The sequence below is a fragment of the Larimichthys crocea genome, chromosome XVII (assembly GCF_000972845.2).
Source record: "Larimichthys crocea isolate SSNF chromosome XVII, L_crocea_2.0, whole genome shotgun sequence".
Taxonomy (NCBI): domain Eukaryota; kingdom Metazoa; phylum Chordata; class Actinopteri; family Sciaenidae; genus Larimichthys; species Larimichthys crocea.
In genome coordinates this window covers 14,474,165-14,495,759 of record NC_040027.1, presented here as the reverse complement: position 1 = coordinate 14,495,759, position 21,595 = coordinate 14,474,165, and the positions used below count along the sequence as shown (strand labels likewise).

The following is a 21,595-nucleotide window of genomic DNA, read 5'->3' as shown; positions in this document are numbered from 1 at the left end:
CTTTTCATGGAGAAGTCCTTGTGAGAGCCAGTTTCATCACAGCTTTGATGGTTTTTGTGATTGCGCTTGATGACACTTGAGAGATCCTGAAATTTTCCTTCCACGTTTTAGGAAGTAATAATAGTTTGTGGCCATAAAAGGATTACTACTGTGTAGTCAATAGAGCTATTTACTCTGAACAACACAACTGATGGTGCTCTAAAAACTTCCTCAGGAAGCTAAAAATAAAAATCATTGAGAAGGTGTGTCCAAACTTTTGACTGGTACAGTTGATATGTTAAACCAGTCTACACTTTTTAATGTTTTACTTCTAGTCAGTGTATCTTTATAGCTCAGTCTGATTTATCATTACTATTACAGATGGTGCAACTAGTGTGGACTCTTATACGTGAACTGTTTTAGCCAATCTCCAGAGTCATCTCCAGAGCGAGTCCAATCCTTTCTCATGAGTTCATAATCAAATATCTGCTGTTTTACAACATAATTGCCATGAATTACAGCGTGTGCACGTTAACACGTTGGCAGCACTTGACCTGTGTTTATGGTAACTTACTGTATTTGAAGTAATTCATTTCCTCCTCATAGCAAGGTTTCTGGCACAAGATGACTTATTGTGTTACCAAAGAAAACCACTTTGTCCTGTGTTTAAGGTAAAGATGTCTAAATGTTCAACTATTTCAATTAGGAAGGACTAGAAAATGAAAAAATGATAAACTACATAAAAACATTTGTCTTTCCAGTAGATCCCAGTGCTACTGTAGCCATGAATTTTCTGGTTTTAACATAAAGAAACAATCCACATTTAATCGACATTTAATGTAATCGTGATTACCGTCAGATATTTAACAGCAGTGCTAAAAATAACTGAAATTGATGCTCTGCTGATGATAGTAAGTGTGTATCCTTGATATTGGTGCTGGGTGGCTCTATCTTTGCAGGAGCAAAGTCAAAAGGCCATAAAGGGGTGTTTGCTGGGAAAGCTGCCCACTTCCTGCTTTAGAGACATTTGAGGAAACGTTCCCTGAGCAGCAGCGGCCGCAGCGACAGGGTCTTCCACCAAAGAAACAAGTTTTCTCAGGTAAGAGTTGACACCTTACATAACTATAGCCTCAAATCTGTGATGATCACACCCAGTATCTCATTATTTCTGAAGAGGTAGCTTGATTATAATGTGTGTGGTGACATTTCAATTGTAATCTCATAATGAAATTTGATACAAAATCATTAATAGAAGTGTCTTGAAAGAGAAAAACCCAAATTCAAACTGCTTCACAAGCTTGTAAACGTCATAAGACTGCATTAGGGCTTCTGTCACAGTTTCCTTTCTAGATGGTGTCATATCTTAAGTTTTAGGTTGACGCTTAAAACCTATTGAGGTGTACTGGGTCAGCCTTAACTCACTGTAATATTGCTTTGGTTGCTTGTATTTGTTAATTACACTTATAGTAACTGAGCTGAATCCAATTTCTTTTCATTCTCTCTACAGAGTTAATCCATGTTTTCACCATGGTGCATTTGAGTAAGGTAAGAATCAGTAACCCTAATGTTCAGATAGTCATCTCAGACTTTTTTTCTGTAGGACATTTTGTCATATTACAACTTCTGGTTCCCTATATAGGGGGATTTTGTGTGGGTGGAGTCCAGTGATGGGGTGCCGATTGGGGCGGAGGTCAAGTTGACAGACACCGGACAGCTTCAGCTGATCGACGATGAAGGAAAGGTACAAACCCTGACAAGAATAAGCTTTCACAGCTCTAAGAAAACAAGTGAACACCTTCTTTATAATGTCATCTCTTTTATGACATAAATATAGGAACACAAGATCAACAAGAAGACAGAGGGCACCATTAAGCCCATGCACCCCACCTCCGTCAAGGGTGTGGATGATATGATAAGGCTCGGTGATCTCAATGAAGCCGGGCTCCTCAGGAACCTCCTGGTCCGACACAAGGAAGGTCACATCTATGTAAGTTTCTATTTCTATTCCCCCAGGATTCACTCTGAACCACCTAGTTTTATGAGGTCCATAACCTGCTGTTGAAATGCTTACACGTCTTGCTGTGAACGACTTTCCATGTCAGACTTTGCCCTGTAGTTTATCACAGTGCTGTTTGTCTCCATAGAGACAAATGAGCCTCTGTTGAAACAGAGCGTCCCAGTGTTTCCATGTCAGTGCATCAAAGCTCAGCAGTGTTTGTTCAATTATGAATCAGGCCATTTTAATGTTGTTATAAATACTACTTCTAAATGCTGAGGGCAAAATAGTCTTGTATTTGACCCACTATTGATATCAGTACTGCTTGTCCTGGTTATGACCCTCCAGTGATATTTTGAAACTAAACATGTATCTATTGCACATGTGACTAAATCAGGGGGTCACTGTGGTCACGCTGTACCCCATAGTAGCTTGTTTATACTACACACACACACTGGTCAGCTGTGTTACCCTGTGTTAACATCCCTCTCTGTTTTAAGACATACACAGGCTCCATTCTGGTTGCAGTCAACCCTTACCAGCTGCTGCCCATCTACACCACCGATTATGTGCACATGTACACAGATCGACGACTGGGCGAACTGCCACCGCACGTCTTTGCCATCGCAGACAGCTGCTTTTTCAACATGCGGCGCAACCGAAAGAACCAATGCTGCGTCATCAGGTCTGCTTTTGTCTAATCACAGGCTGATTCCAGATTATTTAGACTGACTGATTGATTGAAGCCTTTATTGATGAAGGCGAAATGCTTGTGGTCGTGTAGCAATTATAGAGAAAAAGGTGAAATGAATTAGTGCCAAGTTCAAGAGTTTTCTAAAGGTGCAAAGAAAACAAATTCTTCATTAGCACTTTAATTGATTTATATATATAAAAAAGATATATTTAAACCAATTTCAAGTTGTAGATGGCTCTTAACTGGCTGTTTATTTCTGCTGTGAAGGCCTATGAATGACTCGTTCTAGAGCCAGCCTAAAGTGGCCATTTGACGAACTGCAGTTTTTGGCACTTCCGTTTTGGCTTCAGTTCACAACCCCAGAAGTTGCTGCTTGGCGACAGTGTATTAATCCATGCTCAGTCCTGTCTGAATATAAAATAGTGTCATCTGCATAAAAAATGAGTCAATGATTATTAACTCCAAGGCCAGGGTTAACATTATAGATTGTAAAAAGAGCAGGACCTAAAATTGGTCTTAGTGGAACCCCAGTGTTAATGTTGGGACGTTTGCACATCATTCGCAACCAAAAAAAAATACAGCTGATAAAAATGCTAAAACCATTACCAGTGGTTTAGGAAACAGTCAAAATGTTTGCAAAGCAGGACAGGATTTAAATAATAAATAAAAAAGAAACATTTTGTTTTTCTTTATCATTAAATGAATTTTCTTTTTGCATGCTTGCTTCTTCATTTTGCCCCATCAGTGGAGAATCAGGAGCAGGGAAAACTGAGAGCACCAAGCTCATGCTGCAATTCCTGGCTGCAGTGAGCGGCCAGCACTCCTGGATCGAGCAGCAGATTCTTGAAGCGAACCCCATTTTGGAGGGTATGAGCAAAACACTAACTTAAAGTGATAAGACAGTATTCATAATGAGACGAATCCTCTTAAAGAAATATACATTTTCTTCTCAGCCTTCGGTAATGCCAAAACAATTCGAAATGATAACTCCAGTCGTTTTGGGAAGTACATTGACATCAACTTCACCCCGGGTGGAGCTATTGAGGGGGCCCGTGTTGAGCAATACCTGCTGGAGAAGTCCAGAGTTTGTCGTCAGGTGGGAAGATTGGTTGGCTTAATATTTGCAATATTTTGCTTTGTTGTAACAACGATTTTCTTTAGCTTTCTAAACTGTCTAAGGTCAAATTTTTTCATGCTAAATAACATACTTTTGTGTGCAGGCGCCTGAGGAGAGAAACTACCACATATTTTACTACATGCTGATGGGCATGCAGGCTGAGCAGAAGAAGATTCTTTCCCTTGGGAGCGCTGCTGAGTACAACTATCTGACCATGGTACTGAAATAGTTCTGAATTGAAGATGGCATGAATTACACAACCAAATAAGAGTCCATATATATATATGTACCGTATGATCATATCACCAGGGTAACTGCACCAGCTGTGAAGGACGCAATGATGTGACGGAGTATGCTCACTTCCGTTCAGCTCTGAAGATCCTCATGTTCACAGAGAATGACTCCTGGGAAATCTCCAAACTGCTCGCTGCTATCCTTCACCTGGGCAATGTAAAGTTTGAAGGTAAAGGCAGCTACATACGATGGCTTTCATGCACCGTAGATTGAGCCACTGAATATTGTTTCCTTGCATAATTTCAGGCACTATAGTGAATAACCTAGAGGCCTGTAAAGTCAACAAATCATCCCATTTCAACATGGTCTGCCAACTTTTGGAGGTATGCATAGTTTTTTATCACAAATACAAATAAAAAGAGCCGCCTTGACCTTGTCTGACTCTGTCTGACTCTGTTTGTCTCATTTCCTCAGGTTGCTCCGAAACAGCTGGAGAATAGTCTGACTCAGCGCTTCTTCACCACAGCCAGAGACAGTGTGACCAAAAGTCTTACCTCGGCTCAGGCTGTGGACGGCAGGGATGCCTTCGTCAAAGTAACAGTCACATTTTATCAGCTGACATACTAAACTAAGGATGTAATAGATGACAGCTTTGCTAACATCCTACTCTCCCCCACTTCCTCTATGGAGGCAAGGGGGCAGTACAGGACAGAGTTGGCCCTCTTGACCAGTTTGTTAAGTTGCTCAGGCTAAGAGCAGTTAACGATTAACTCATTTACCAATTAGTTCTAAGTAATACTACGAGTGTCCATGCCAAAAGTTAAGACATTTGGATCTTTTTGAATTGTTCCAGGCTATTTATGGACGACTATTCATTTGGGTTGTGGACAAAATCAACGCTGCCATTTACAAGAAAGCCGAGGGTTCCGATGAGGTCCAACAGTCAATCGGCTTGCTTGACATCTTTGGCTTTGAAAACTTCAAGAAAAACAGGTCGGTGGTCACAGTAACATTCATGACATTAGAGGTTTGTTGCTTAAACAAAGAAAAGCTCCATTTAGCTGACCGTAACCCACTCGCCTATGTTTTCTCTTGTCCTGTTGCAGCTTTGAGCAGCTGTGCATCAACTATGCCAATGAGCAGTTGCAGCAGTTCTTCGTCAAGCACGTTTTCAAGCTGGAGCAGGAGGAGTACACCCGTGAAAACATAGTTTGGAAGCACATTGACTATCAAGACAACCAACATACCCTGGATGTATTGGCCAACAAACCGATGAACATGTTGTCTCTAATTGATGAGGAGAGCAACTTCCCCAAGGTATTTGTCCTGACTTCTTGTACTTCCTAAAATTCTTCGGTCTTTAACAAAATTGGGTTTTAACTCTTTTGTTTATTTTCAGGGCACAGATACCACCATGCTTCACAAAATGAATCAGGTCCATGGGAAAGGGGGTATCTATATTCCCCCTAAGAACAACTATGAGACAGAGTTTGGAATCAAGCATTTTGCCGGAGAGGTCTACTATGATTCAAAAGGTACTTTGTAAGCTTTTAGGTGCAACAAACCGATCCAATGCAAAGTCCTCTGTGATGTTCTCATTGTGTATCTCTTGTCTTTAGGATTCCTTGAGAAAAACCGTGACACCCTCAGCACAGATCTGATTGAACTGGTGAAGACCTCCACAAATAAACTCCTCAAGCAGGCGTTTCAAAACCAGCTTACCACTGGTACGGTGAAGAGCATCAACCCCAGGATGGTCATCAACACGTCCAGCAGCCTCCGGGTCAGTGCGGTCTTTAGCTTCAACGTTAGACACCAACGAAAATATCATAGTTGTATGTATTTATTTACACTATGTGGCATTTGTTTGTGTCTGACAGCAAACCTCTGATTCCAAGAAGCAAGTGCCAACTCTGACTGGCCAGTTTCGTAAGTCTCTGGAGTCCTTGATGAAAACTCTGACCGTGTGCCAGCCGTATTTCATACGCTGCATTAAACCCAACGACTTCAAGAAGCCAATGGTGAGGAAAGAAGCTGGTTTCACTCAACCAAAATAACTTACTCACACCTGCACCACAAATAAATGAAACACTTTGGTGTCAGTCTCTGAAGATTCTCAGTCATCCAGGTGATCTTTTCTCGGGAAGGTTAAATCTGGGGCAACTGGACTTGATTGTAGACATTTCATCTCTCATGCAAGAGGCTTCTCAGTTCTGACTGACTGGTGGGGAGACCTGAGTATTTAGCTTAGGCAGGATCGCTGAAAGTCACCTGAGGTCTGGTGTAAACGACAGTTGTTCAGCTCACCTGGGCTCTGGTGTGGAGGGCGGTCTTTGGAGTCACATGAGGACATGTGTGAATCGCTGTTTAGTCTCATGGGAAGGGATGAAAGGACAGCATTGTAGGTGGGGGATAAGTGCTCTCCTCCTCTGTTAAGGGATGGTTTCTCTACTTTTACATACAGAGCCTCCTTCACTCCTCTTTCAAACCTTTCCTGTCCAAAATACAAACATCATTCCAGATTCCAGATGAGTTGGCCCTCCTGTGTTGAGCCATGCGTTTGTTGAATGGTCTGTATTTGGGTATTAATTAATCAGATTTACATCCGTCTTTGTCTCAGTTGTTTGACAGAGAGCTGTGCATGCGTCAGCTCCGTTACTCCGGCATGATGGAGACCATCAGGATCCGAAAGGCTGGATATCCTGTCCGCTACACATTCGACGAGTTCCTTGGTCGCTACCGCGTCCTTCTGAAGACTTCCCTCTGTGATCCTAAAAAAGTGAGATGAAGGGTTTGATGTTATAACTTCAATCATGATGTTTTCACACATTTCTTCATCTTTTTTTGGATGATGACCCTTTTTTTTCTAACAGGAAAGTAAAGAGAAATGCTGTGAAAGCATTTGTAAAACTGTGCTCGCTAAGGGGGAAGACTGGAAGACCGGCAAGACAAAGATATTCCTCAAGGTGCTGCCTTATATTTTAATGTACAGTCTGCTGTCATGTGAATATTTTAATATACTATGACACAAAAAACAAACTATCGTTCTCTCCTTTAGGACTCTCATGACACCATGCTTGAAGTGGAGCGAATGAAGGAGCTAAATGTGAAAGCACTTATAATCCAGAAAGTCCTGAAAGGCTACAAACACAGGTATGGTACAAAAAAGCTGTAGCAAAAATAGTTTTTGCTCATGTGACTTTGCAACTTCATGTCTGTATGATCCATTACACTCTAAAGGAGACAATTCCTGAGGCAAAAGGCGGCCGCTCTTGTCATCCAGAAATACTGGAGAGGACACAAAGGCAGAAAGCTGTACAGAACAGTGAGTCCCTTTTTATTAAGTCAGTTCAGCTGCATCAGTTTTTACCTGATACAGGCCTGACATGCAATAACCATCTTTAATTATATTGTAATTCTAGGTCCAGCATGGCTATGCAAGGCTGCAGGCACAGGTCCGCTCTCGCCAACTTCACTTCCACTATCAGAAGAAGCGGCATGCGGCCCTTGTGCTGCAGACTGAGCTCAGAGGGTATCTGGCTAGAAAGGAATGGAAGCGCAAGAGGAATGCTGTAATCCTCCTGCAGGCACAGACCAGAGGTGTACTGGCAAGGAAAGCTCTCAAAAAGATGAAAAGAGATGTAAGTTCAACCATCAAAACCACATATCCATTACATTTACATGGTCGTATAACTATGATAAATAAACAATAAATGTTTAAACTTTAGTGTCACAGGAAGCTGTGGTTCAGGACGATGCTTTGTTTCCCGTTCTTTTAAGATGTACCTCTCTGCTAAACAAAAAGAAGAAGAAAGGCAGGCCAATTTGGAGAGACAGAAAAAATTGGAGGAAGTGCTGAGGCAGAAAAAAGAGGATGAAGACAAAGCTAAGACCGAATCCATCACAGACCAGGAGATGGTGGACAGCATCTTTGACTTCCTCCCCCCAATTATGGTTGGAGGGCAGGAGGGCCAAGCACCCGTCGGATTTGAGGTTCGATAACCGAAAGCTACAAAAAGTTTTGCGCATTTTGTAATCCTTTTCAGAGTCGGGTCACTACATGTTTGTGTCTGTTTTCAGAATCTTGAGGGGAGAAGGATTATAGAGGAGATAGACATTGACGACCTACCCATGGAGGAGGAGCTTCCTAAGGAAGATGATGACGACCTGGATGAATACTCCTTCTCCAAATTTGCCTCCATGTACTTCCAGGGTGCAGCCTCACCCAGCCACATCCGCCAAAGGCTTCGACAGCCCCTGCTTTACCATGAAGACGAAGGAGATGTCGTGGTAATCCTCTTAGACCACTTTAATTTATCAGTACAGCTGTTTCTATATGAGGAATATCTCATTAATTAACCACCATGTTCTCACAAGGCCTCGCTGACAGTGTGGTGGATCATCCTGAGGTTCATGGGAGATCTCCCGGAGCCAAAGAGGCAGGTCCGTCCCCAGGCATCCTCCACGCAGGAACGCCTTCTGCCAAAGGAGCTGATGTCCAGAAAGGACAGACGCCTCAGCCACATGGTTGGCTTGGATCAGGTGAATATCCCTACTAAGCATGGATTAGATTAAAATGATCTCATCATAGATTTTAAAACATAATTTCTGGGTGCTTTAGAGGGTGCTAAGGAATAAAAAAGACAGCTCGCCTTCCACCGTACCTGAGGAGCCCGCACCAAACAGAAAGACCTCCATTTTTCAAGACATTCTGACAAAAACCAGGAAGGCTTCTGCAGTCCCCAGCGAGACCTCTCAAAACTCAAAGAGATACACTGTCCCAGAAGGGGCCCCTCAGGCTAGGAAGGGGTCCACATTCACTGACCTGCTGTCCAGAAACAGAAAAGTATCCTCTGCACAAGACAACGCAATCCCAAGAGCCTCTCCCTCAAGCTTCAGGAAACCTTCGATCATCATGGAGGAGGTGAGGCGTAAGCAGAAGAAATATTTTGACTTGCTTTAACGCTCTCTGTCACTTATTAAAGAGGACTTCCTGCTTTTTCTTACAGTCAGATGATCTGACTGAGGTGGCCAAGCCTCCCACCCTGCAGACTGTGAACGAGAACAGTGAGGTCACAAGTGGAGAAGGACTCACCCTGGACCGGCCGCTGACCACTCTCGAAAAACTGCACATCATTGTGGGATATGCCATCGTCAGACGTGACCTTAGGTAACAGAAGCTCAATTTTAAAGACACATCTAAGCATTTTCTTTAAGAAAAATACAATACTCTTAATACAATATTTGTCTGTCCAGAGATGAGATTTACTGTCAGATCTGCAAGCAGCTCCAGGATAACCACGTTCGCAACAGCTACTTCCGTGGCTGGATCCTTCTGTCCCTCTGTCTGGGCATTTTCCCTCCCAGTGACCGCTTCATGAAGGTAAGTACAAGTGAAGCTGCTTCAGTCTCATAAACAGCGTTGCGAAGTTTTCTCATCTCTTTTTACCTCTTGTCTCGGCAGTACCTGCAAAGTTTCATCCGATTTGCCCCGGGAGACTACGCTACCTACTGTGCTGAGAGGCTGCGACGCACGGGACTGAACGGAGAGCGAGGGGAGCCTCCAGCCTGGCTGGAGCTGCAGGTGCTGACACTGACAGAAGATGCTGCTTTAAACATTTGAAATGGATTGTCTATCTGTATTGTTGCTGTAGAAATGGATTGATAATTCTCACAGTAACAGATTGGTTTCATTTGTCCAGGTTTTGAGATATCAGTTTCTGAGATTTCTTTTTTTCTTTTACTGTCTTAGGCCACCAAGACAAAAAAGCCCATGATTGTGTCCGTAAAGATGTTGGACGGACGCTCCATTAACCTGCCTGTTGACTCGGCATCTACCTCCAAAGAGATCTGCCAGCTCCTGGCTAACAAAGTCAAGCTCACAGACACCTTCGGCTTTTCTATCTATGTCGCCTTGTATGAAAAGGTACGAAGTCACAACTGCTCTGTGTACACTCCTCCTAGTATGTTATAAGTACAATTTCTTACAGAGATTATTTTCATAACACTCAAATCCAAATTGTCTCTGCATTTTTAGAAGAGAAAACTCAAAAACAGAACAATTTAACAGTCTACATTTTTTAACGTTTTAAAGATAGTTTTGTAAAAACATACTCTGCACCCACAAAGCTCAGTACAGAACACTGACAGCGGCGTATACTGCAATGTCATCTACAGGTTTTCCAATAAATAAATTATAAAACATTTTAAAACACAGGGGAAAGGTGTCCCTTAAGCCTGTTTTAGTCATTTTAACATCCGTAGATATCCATGACTTCATATGTTGACCTGTCCTGAAGGTGTGGGCTCTGGGCAGCGGCCGAGAGCACGTGATGGATGCCATCTCCCAGTGTGAACAGGAAGTAAAGAGGAGGGGAGGGCAGGAACAGCACGCTCCATGGCGTCTCTTCTTCCGCAAGGAGATCTTCACCCCCTGGCATGACTGCAAAGAGGATAAGCTCAGCACAGACCTCATCTACAGACAAGTCATCCACGGTCTGAAGTTTGGAGAGTACCTGAGTGATAAGGTGGGCTGAACTTTGGATGATTGTCTTACACATCCTCTGCAGTCAGTTTGACATATTTCTTCCTACGTTTAACTTTCGCAGGAAGATGATCTTGTTCAGCTCACCGCAAAGCATTTATACGTTCAACATGGCTCGGACAGCAGTCCAGAACATGTTAAAGAAGCTGTTCAGGACTGCATCACCAACTCTCTGCTGGAGGCCAAGTCAGAGGCCAAATGGGTGCAGATGGTCAGCACTGCTTACGCTGAGGTCAGTCAAACCACATATCAGAAAGGTGGACATAAAAAAAAGCTCTGCACTGGCCTTGAGTAGATCTAATGTTTCTTAAACCACACCAGGCTCCATATTTGAGTTCAAGACAAAAGGCAGATTCAGTGAAGGCGGAGATGGTCGACTTCACCAGAGAGAAATGGCCCATGTTCTTCTCGAGGTTCTTTGAAGTTGCCAAACTGTCAGGTAGGCGTCTTCTTCTTAGCAAAGAATGTGTCCAACCTTTATGTCTTTAAATCATTTATAGTTGGACAAATCATGATAATTGCATAAATTTTGATGTGTTGAACACCCATGGATGACTAGAAAACACTTTAAAAACAAATAACTTGGAAAGGTAAAATGATTTAAGGCATCATGCGCTTCATAATTAGAAATAAACCAGTAGTTTCTTGGTCTGACAGGATTGATCGTGTGTCTTTAGATTGCAAATTCACTAATATACTGTATCTCTGTCATAAAAAACAGTATCGTACGGTATCGGCATTCATCTTTCATGCCAATCTTGTGTCAGGAAAATTCTTTTTTCCTCAGATGCTGTAAAGTTTGCAGAAACTAAGCAAACTAAATAGACTGTAACCTTTATAGTATTATTTACAAAGACTCAACAACTCTCACCTTGAGAAAACATTAAGAGTCCTGCATTTTGAGAGCGTAGTGTTCTAGTGGGGTAATAAGATACTTTGAGTTCTTTACGATATGATGGTGCCTAACCGTGAAGAGCTTTGTAGGTGAGGAGGACTACAGTATATATCCTGTATATACGCATGTATGTATTTTTTTTATTATGGATGAACATGAGACATTTTTACACTTTCCTCTGGAAGACAGAAAAAGATCAGCTGTGAAGCTGTTTGTTTTTTTTAATCCGACCCCTTTGAGCAATTATCCACCGCTGCTCCTTTTCGTATCTATGCCAGGCTGGGATATACAAGTCTATTTATAAATACACTATACCACTGGGGTTAAGACTAGTTGGTTAAGAGCGAATAAGTAGGCCAGGAAGAACATTTCTTCTTTCCTCGGTTTTCAGATTTACTGTTGTTTCGCTTGACTCACTATTCCGATTCCTAAATGCATCAGTCCAATTTCTTTTGGTACTTTTGGTGTGTCATTGCATAACTGACAACATGCCAGTAAGATAAAAGTAATTATTATTATACAGTTGAAACAGATAGCATGTTGCTATGCCCGAGGCCATGATCTTCATTGTTTGTTATTTATTAACCAAAGTTTCAAGCTTAAGGATTTGATACTTTGTTTTGCGTGTTATATGTTTGTAAGTTGAATATCTTCGAGTTTTGGATTGTTGGTGAGCTAAAACAACACATTTAAAGATGTTAGGGTACATTCCGCAGGAGGAAAACGCAGTAACTGGATCCAACTTTTGGGGAAAATGCATCCCGATATCTTGCTGCAGCCACCAATCAGACGCTCAGATTGGGTAAAACCCTCTGCCTCTGAAACTGAGACTATCCAGGTGGATTCATGGACTAAACTCTGATACTCTACCTGTTGTGTTCTGGCTTTGTTTATTTCATGTACCCAGCTTCTAAATCTGTGTCTGACTCACAATTTATGGTGCAAAATAGTGACACAAAGAAGTTTCCTTTGGTTTGTGTCCAATGGTTTAAGAGAGAGAGAGCGAGAAAGCAGTGGTTGAGCAACATAGACAGTGAATGAGCGTGAGGGAGTGCCGGTAAAACCGATTAATCAGTGAAATAAAAAGTTATTTCCTGATTGTTTCACGGTGATTACATTCAGCACAAATAGACACACCACCTGATCCTGCCTGAATCTACTTGTACGGATGTCCGACACATTTTAATGTGCATATTGACTATTTTGTGAAATTTTATGGACTAATTAATGAAGAAAAAGACCTGATTATAATAAAATATACTAAAATAAAATGATTACATAGCTAAAGTGAAAGCGTCTTATCTCTGTTGATGGTACACTGCTACACTCACAACTGTTTCCTTCATGGTGGCTGAAATGATTCACATACAAAGTGCAAGCAACATGTACCTGCTGTACAGCAATATAAATCTCATCTTATCTCCCATGAGTCACGATTTATTAGGCTTATTCCTTCCATGGGTTTATTGTTAGGCCCTCCACTGCCAAAGAGCAAGTTCATCGTGGCCATAAACTGGACTGGTATCACATTCCTGGACGAGAGAGAGAGACGTCTGCTGCAGCTCTCCTTCCCTGAAGTCACTGGAGTCAACCCCATAAGGTAGAGACAGATTTAGAGGAGGAGGAGGAAGCAGAACAGTGTGCCAAGAGTCAGGTTTACTGAGACAGCGTGGTGTTGCCTTGTCTGATGATTCTGCTTTGATGCCTACCCAGGGATAGCAAAGTGTCTGGGCAGGTGGTGTGCCTTCTGACACTCAAAGGAGACTTCACTCTGACTGGAGGCTCAGCTGGAGCCATGGCGGACCTCATTACGATGTTCCTCAGTGGACTGACTGAGAGATCGCAGTATGCTGTGACCCTGAAGGAAGCCGACAATCGAGGTCAGAGGGCTGATTTTTTTCTTTCTCATGTTGTAACTGCTTAATGATCTCTTTCAGAGTCTGCTAATTGTTTTGTGCTTTCCTCTACAGATGACGCCACGCTCCTGAGCTTCAAGAAAGGAGAGCTCATCATAATAATCAAAGACAACGAGTTTTCTCAGCAACGCGGCTGGATAAAGGGACAAAATGAGCGCACAAAACAAACAGGAGCCGTCCCCACCGATGCCATCGTAATCCTGCCGACGCTCAGCAAACCCACCAACGAGGTCATGGTACGGACATGTCTAATGACACACCCTCCTCAGATGAGTTATCATGCCCAGAATGAGTGGAGAAATAAACGTAACGCATGTTTCTTCATTTCAGAGCCTCATCAACTTGTCTCCGAACCAGAGGAAGGACATCATAGAGGCACACCAGAAAGAAACAGGAACAGTGGGGAGAATAGCTCCTACCACCTTGAAGGAATTCTCCATGGAATACTTCAGGTATTTGGAAATGTCGTCCATTTGACCAGCAGGAAAATGCTCACACCAACAGTACTCACAGAAGGAATATCTATCTTGTTTCCTTGATTCTACAGGCAGCCCACTAAGGATGTGAACCGTCAGGTGATTTCCAGAAACGCTGCTCCTGAGAGGCTGTGGATCTGCTCCAGAGAGCCAATCAGACAGCCTCTGCTCAAGAAACTGGAAAACAAGCCAGACCTCAGCCACAAAGCCTGTCTGGCCTTCACTGATATCCTCAACACAGCTGACTTATATCAAAAAGTAGCATTTCTTCATATGTTTTGTACCAGTTGCTTGTTTTACCCTAAAAACAACCAAGGAATCATTTCTGTCCATGGCATCAGCAGCTAACGGTGTCAGTCCAAGTTTTTCTTTTACAAACTTTACGAAAAATCACGGTTATTCCTCCTTGACTGCTGCGTACCGATCCTGAAATATATGGGAGATTACCCCGCCAAGCAGATGCAGAGTCCTCTCGACCACACCGACCAGATCTTCGGCCCCGCCACTAAACACGAGGAGCTCAGGGATGAGATCTATGGCCAGATCATGAAGCAGATGACCAGCAATAACAACCGGTACGCTGAAAAGCTATTTCACTATTTTAGATTATCAGATTTAAAGCTGTTTAAAAACATTTGCATATATATGACATTTAAGAGAGGATACAGCTCACATATTTATATCTATAACATATTAGAATGATAAGAAGTTGCACAAAGGTGTAGGAACCTTTCCTTACTTTAATTATAGATTTATTTTTTTATCATAGTAGTGCAGACACGACAATAAGTCTGTTTTTGAGTATTCTGATGAGCAATTATCGACATTTTATCTTAAGTACTGACAATATTCTCTTGTTCTAGCTTCTCTAATAAGAGGAATTTCTGCCTCTCTCAGTTTTATATCATTAAATATTTCATTTACATTCTTCATTCTTCATAGAAAAGACAGGTCATTAACAAACAGAGTCTGGAGTCTGGTACAGAACCAAAACATACGAGCGAGTGTCCCATCAGATCGTGATGATGAGGAAGGGTAGAATAAGTGTAGTATAACACCATGTGTGACCTTATACTGGATTAATTAAGCAGGAGTGTATGCTCTGAAGACATTTAGCACATGCACCTTCAGAAATGGTCAGACCAAGTAGCTGCTGTGTAGCTGGTTAACTGAATATCTTCGACTGTCGGACGGACAAAATTAAGATTATTTTTTAGTACTTTATCATATTCTTTATGTCAAATGGTTAATTGATTAGTAAAAAAAAGTTGCTAAATAAATTGATAATCAAAGAGTAAAAGTCAAATTAAAGGAACTAGAACTGTGTATTTTTTTATTTAGACAGTAGGAAGTACAAACAGGGAAAAAAAAAGAGAGCGAGAGAGAAAGACATTTTCTCAGAAGTGGAACTGAAATATAACCACCCTCCCACGTTTCACTGTGCAGCAATATATCTGAACACAAACCGAGAGTCCATTTCATCATGTGCTTTATGATGTTTGACATATATTTTTCCTGTTGCTGTTGCCCTGTCCATCACCCAGGTTGAGCGTGGAGCACGGCTGGCAGCTGCTGTGGCTCTGCTGTGGCCTGTTTCCTCCCAGCCAGTCTCTTCTGAAGCACACTCAGCGATTTCTGGAGTCGCGCCGCAGAGAGCCTCTCGCGTCCGACTGTCTGCAGCGGCTGCAGAGCTCGCTGAGGTTAGCCCGTCATACGTCACCAGCACACACACACACACAAACACACACACACTGCACCGTGTTTCCCTGTGCTTCAAAGACAGGGTTGTTTGAGATGAAGAGTGTGTGATGGTGACTCCTGCTCCTCCCTGATTTTCATGATAAAGTGATACAGTGATAACTAACAGAGCAGCTACTGTTGCTTGTAGAAAAGTACAAGGCAGTTGCAACACTCCGCCTCACTTTAGCAGCCACCGCCACACAACATGGCACCATGACTGTGGTGTGGTGAGAAAAGGAAATGTCAAACTGTGGCGCCTTGTGTTTTAAATATCTCATGAGGTGAAAACTCTCAAAATGCAACCAGTACATCTGAGCTACATGGCCTTTTCTTTGTAGATTTGTGAGGACAGGTTGTGCCGTTTGAGGAAGAACTTGCCTGCAGCGATGCTCACGTTAAACAAATGTGTTGCATTACCTTCACAGTATCTTGACCACAGTCTAAATTTGCATGGCCTCTTCTATAAATACATTTGATTTCCATTCAGCATGATTAACGCGGTGACAAAAGGCTCTCAGAGGCTTATTTTTGATCAGCATGGTGTTGCGTTTTAGTGACAGAGTGTGTGTTCTTTTGAGTGTCAAGCAAAAAAAAGAACCCAACAACATATGACTGAGTATTGAATATTTGCTGTCTTTGCTGCATAGGATGGAGCCCAGGAAGCTCCCGCCACACCAGGTTGAGTTAGACGCCATCCAACTGAACAGCACCCAGATCTTCCACAAAATCCACTTCCCGAACGATACAGATGAGGTACAAACACAGGCATCTTACAGAAAAAAAAGCTAGGTCAAATATCCCTGCAGTAATACAAGTGATCCTCTCGTCTCTTGTCCGTCTTCAGGTATTTGAGGTTGGGACAAACACCAGGATCAGGGATCTTATCCAGAACATTAGCAAAAAGCTCGACCTGGCTTCGGCTGACGGCTTCAGCATTTTCGTTAAAACACACGACAAGGTTTATTTTGACATTTATTAACTCTGAACATTACATCCTGATCTTTGTTTTTCCTCTCTAACAAAGAGTAATTGTGTTCGTTTCAGGTTCTCAGTTTGACTGACACAGACTACTTCTTTGACAGTTTGAGACAAATCACTGACTGGTCCAAGAAAGCCAAGAGAATCAAAGACGGTAAAAAAAAAAAAAAACATTATCTGATTAGAGACTCGTGATGTGTCTTTGTATTTAACCCATAAAAAACCTCTTTGGTGTATGTGTGTTCTGCAGGTGGCCCAGTCAACATACAGTACAATGTGTTCTTCATGAGGAAGTTGTGGTTCAATGTGATACCTGGCAGAGACACAGAGGCCGATCTTATCTTCCATTTCCCTCAGGTACATTTGAATGATGCAGCTTAGCTGCCATCACATTTTCCAGGCTAATGAGTTTTTCGACGCGATATGAAACATAAACATAATCCTGCCTGACATAGGCCACATTCAGACAGGATCACTGTCGCCGCAGTGTTGTGCAGTGGTGTGTGTAGGGTGACGGAGGTGTGCCTGTTTATGGTCAACGTCACTGCCGTGAAACTATCAAGAAATAACTCTTTATTTCACGGATTAACCGGCTTTGTCGATGCCGGCGCTCGCTTATTCTCATCCACTGTCTAAGTCGCAACCACTTCTGTCTCTTTCTCTACTACCCCCCACTCAAATGAATAGAAAAACTTGCAGCCCTGATCCTGTGTGAATGTGTCCATACACTGTACATGACAGTTTCAATACCAGTTTCAGACTTTCTTCTGGTTTCATCATGGCCAGAATGAATGTTACAGATTAAAACATTGAACACTGTAGTCAGTAACAACTTTTTTAAAGGTTTAAAGATGAATCTCAATAGCAGACTCAAAAAATAAAATATGTTTCTGTCTTCCAGGAGCTGCCGAAGTACCTGAGAGGCTATCATGTTAGCACCAAAGAAGAAATGATCAACATTGCAGCACTGCTCTTCAGGATATCGGTCAACAATGACAAGACCCAGCTTGTCATGATTCCCAAGATGCTGAAGGAGCTGGTGCCCGGTGACCAACTGAAGGCCATGTCTGAAAACGAGTGGAAGAAGGTATGAAGCTTTATTAGGAGTCCCTTTACCTATTGTATAACGTAAAGGATAAGGATGGTGTTACACTTATACTTTTCTTATTTGTCAGCACTTCACATAAAAAGACCAAATTATATTTTTCAACTTCCTTATCCTGTCTGTGTCTGGGAATGGTCAAAATTCTGCTCACAGCTGGCAGAAAGGCCATCGCAAGAAAAAGGCTTAAAATGGACCAACCCGGACAGAGACAGTGGTTAGAATACAGTACAGGAAATATTCATGACGGAAAAAATGAAAAAGACAGAAAGAAGATGTTTCACAGGAAATGGAAAAATGGATTAGGTTTAAACATGAAGACATTAGCACTGTATAATTCTGATGTATTAAAGTATGAAGTCAATAGTACAGTAATCTTTAATCCCCTCTGTGTTCTGTTTTTCTGTTTTACTCGTGGAAGTTGTTAAAATGAATCTTCTTGTGAGTTTAAAAGGCCCAGTGTGTAAGATTTAGGATTATTCCTTTGAGTATAATTTTTAGTATGTTTCCATTACTGTATAATACCCTGAACCTGAACCTGTGTTCTGTCTTTTAATGAGCCCTTTATATCTACGGTGAGAGTGGGTCCTGTTCCTTGGAGGCCGTCATTTTGAACTGCTGTTTTTGTACAGTAACCCAGAACAGACAAAGAGACAAAGAGTTTTTCTTATATGTATATAAAGAGGAGAGGGTGAGGAGTATTCATTTGGTGTTGTTAAATCCTACACACTGGAACTTTAACGTCAAAATACAAAATATCACGTACCACGCAGACTAAAACAGTTCATAACTATACTTAAACTTTTATATAAGACTATGTAATTTCCTAAAACAGTTGGACGCTGTAGTTTTCAGCAAACATTACTCAAGCTAGACTGAATAGTTTGTATTTGTTGGAGACTATTGTTTCACAGTTGGTGTGCTAGAAAGTATTTACAGCAGCATGTGGGACCGACTGAGTGAACAACATGTTCATTAAAACAAAACACTTGATGCGTTTTTAAGATGACAACGAAGCTCTTAGCACAAAAAGATATATCAGGAGTCACTTGTTTGTTTCGGTCTTTTCATGGACTTCGCTGACAGTGGGTAAGATCTGGAACAATATCACCATTATGTCATCCCTGTGATCCCTATCTCAGTTTGCCTCAGGGCTGTAGGGACCGTGGAAAATCATTAACTTCATTAAAAGCAGTGCAGCTACTTGCACAAAACACAAGTGTTATATAACATGCTGTGATATTCCTTTTCAGACTATTACCGCCGCTTATAACAAACAAGCTGGTATGACTGTTGAGGAAGCTAAGGTGGCCTTTCTGAAGGCGGTTTTCCGCTGGCCAACGTTCGGCTGTGCGTTCTTTGAAGTGAAGGTAAGGGCTGCAGTGAGTGCAGCACAAAAGCTGCTTTATCTCGCTATCTATAGTCCATTCGGTTGGGTGGGTGGTTGACTTGTTTATCTGATGCTCTCGCTCTCTGTCTCTTAACACCCTCCCATGATACGCTAACTGCACGTCTCATTTGCCTTTTTTATTTTTCCTTTCAGCAAACGTCAGAAGAAAAATTCCCAGATATTGTGCGAATAGCCATCAGCAAGCAAGGACTCACCATCATCCACCCTAAAACAAAGGTGAAACAGTAGCCCCTTTAACATCCTGCCACTATTTTTTATTTTTTACCATTAATCATCTTTATCTTGTGCAGGAGGTGCTAGCAAATCACCCATTCAATCGCATCGCAAACTGGTGCAGTGGAAGCACCTACTTCCACATGACTATTGGCAGCTTAGTCAGGGGCACCAAATTCCTTTGTGAAACCTCCCTGGTAAGATCATCAGACACGTGAGCTTTCAGTGTGTAAAGTTTCGTCAGTACGATTTCTTTACGTCTTCTTTGTCTCTTTAAAAAAAGGGCTACAAGATGGATGATCTCATAACGTCGTATGTCAACATGTACCTCAGAGAGAGGAAGGCAGCACAAACCAGGAACCAGCGCTTCGACCTCTGAGCCTCAGAGTGTGACGCAACATGTGTGCTTAAGCCAACACGCTCGACATGTAGTTCACACACATACAGACACACACACACACACAAAGAAGGAGAGCAATCAACTTTAACTTGGATATTGATTTATCGCATGAAAGAAAGTTGTTGTAGTTTCTCACATTTTATTTAAAGCTGGTGTTTCTTTGGTAAATGACTCATGTTCTAGGTGATACTAATACTGTGCATATCATGATTCAAGCCCTTCAGGATCCACAAATAAAAAGGTTTACAAAGGTGTATGACAATTTGTGAATAAATGATAATTTCCGTAAATGTTTCGTATCTATAAATGTAATAAATGCAAAACAAATTTACAAATACAAACAAGCCAACTTGAATATTTGCCAGTATTCTACGTATTTCCAACTTCAGTTTATTTAATCTAATGACTTTTATTTTGAAATACTTCCCATGACATAAATGTCTTATAATAGTGACATTTATTTGCATTCATTTACAAATCTGTAAAGTATTTCATCCACATCTGGTGAACAAAATTACACAAATATCTTTTTGGACATTTCTATGCAAAACAAGCATCGTTTTACATATTTTTTCAAGTTGTTTGTGCAAAACAATTCATTGTCATACACATTTATAATCCTTGTTTTTTTTATTTGTGGATCATGGAGTGTGAATTTTTCACTACTGTTGACACTCATTAATCTGCCTGCCTTAAAAATATTAAAGGTGCCCTGTCAAGTTTAATTGAAAAAAAGCAAAACAACAAAAAAACAAAATGTTTGTGGTGTTTCTCACCGAAACACTTTGTATTTATCTCTCAGGCCAGACCACTGACCGTTAAAGAAGGGAGGGTGTATGCGTGACGTCGCCCACAGGTTTCTGAAGAGCCGTTTTGAAGCTCACAGTTGTCATGAACGGGGAAATTAGCTGTAGAGACCAAAACCATTTTTTGTACCAGGCTGTAAACATGTTTATTTCTGCTGTGAAGTTGGACACTTTAACACAGAAGCTTATAGAAGCTTATGGAGACAGCCTTAAGTGGCTGTTTAAGGAACTTCACAGCAAAGGAGGTTGCTGCTTGAGGAATCAATGTCTGAAAATTCTCTTAAAATAACAACCAAAACAAATCAGACATGTTTGCTCACTCACAGCCTAATTCCTTGCCTTAGTTAGCGCGTTGCTAAGCTGCTATGCGTGTTAACAGCACAAGATATGTATTGCATCATTGAGATGATTGCGCACATACACATGCATCTTTGTGCAATCCACTTGTGAAAACATTGATCCATAGTGGCCAAAAAACCTTCATGGGTTTCCTTTAAATTAACCAATATTCAGCAAATATTTTAAGTGCTTAAAATGATTACGCTCATTTAAAAAAAAAAACATTTATTGTTGAGAAATTATTTCTGCTGAAATGATCAAATAAACATTTTCTCATCAGAAGCTTTGTTGGTGATTCAAACTGGTCGGTGTTATTTTCCATCAAAACCTCTCTGAGCGGTTGGGAGCTGAACGATATATTTATGATCGTAAGCACTTTGAACAAGGCAATGTTTTTGCTTCAGGGTTACGAGACGCACAACAGACAGAGCAGAGGAGCCGAGGAGCCGAACAAAAGCTTGGGGGGCCGTCGCAATTAGCAGTTGGCAGTAGATTAACAGGGTTAGTGATGTCAAAGCTTCTCCGCAGTCCTGCAACAGATAGTGGCTTCATTCAAGTCTACAGAATACCATTTGCATGTCGATGAAACAGAGAAGAGAAAGGGACGATGTGTCTGACACACAGCTGTGATCTGCTTGTATGAAAGAAATATTATCTCCCCCCCCCTTTAACCAGTGGGACCTCTCTCCACATCTGTCTGATGGCTATGTGACTGATTATTTTGGGCATTCCAATTCAGGATGCCCCCGGGAGGC

The 21,595-nt window shown here is 41.7% G+C and overlaps 1 protein-coding gene across 1 annotated transcript; it reads left to right on the top strand.

Annotated features, from left to right (window-relative positions):
• The first annotated feature begins 1,014 nt into the window (after positions 1-1,014).
• On the top strand, positions 1,015-21,117 carry myo7ba (myosin VIIBa). Its single transcript, XM_019275351.2, has 48 exons — positions 1,015-1,078; positions 1,487-1,524; positions 1,619-1,720; positions 1,814-1,966; positions 2,476-2,660; positions 3,415-3,536; positions 3,623-3,765; positions 3,890-4,003; positions 4,096-4,249; positions 4,327-4,403; positions 4,495-4,614; positions 4,874-5,013; positions 5,127-5,337; positions 5,420-5,555; positions 5,640-5,803; positions 5,901-6,041; positions 6,641-6,799; positions 6,894-6,986; positions 7,079-7,173; positions 7,261-7,345; positions 7,443-7,661; positions 7,801-8,013; positions 8,101-8,310; positions 8,398-8,562; positions 8,642-8,944; positions 9,030-9,190; positions 9,277-9,403; positions 9,485-9,604; positions 9,773-9,946; positions 10,320-10,547; positions 10,629-10,796; positions 10,886-11,003; positions 12,933-13,059; positions 13,173-13,339; positions 13,430-13,611; positions 13,706-13,827; positions 13,923-14,077; positions 14,273-14,426; positions 15,396-15,551; positions 16,239-16,344; positions 16,436-16,549; positions 16,636-16,723; positions 16,820-16,926; positions 17,471-17,656; positions 18,925-19,041; positions 19,215-19,298; positions 19,373-19,492; positions 19,579-21,117. Exons 2-48 carry the CDS (start codon positions 1,507-1,509, stop codon positions 19,672-19,674), a joined length of 6,699 nt encoding a protein of 2,232 aa, XP_019130896.2. The 5' UTR covers positions 1,015-1,078; positions 1,487-1,506; the 3' UTR covers positions 19,675-21,117.
• Positions 21,118-21,595: the final 478 nt, after the last annotated feature.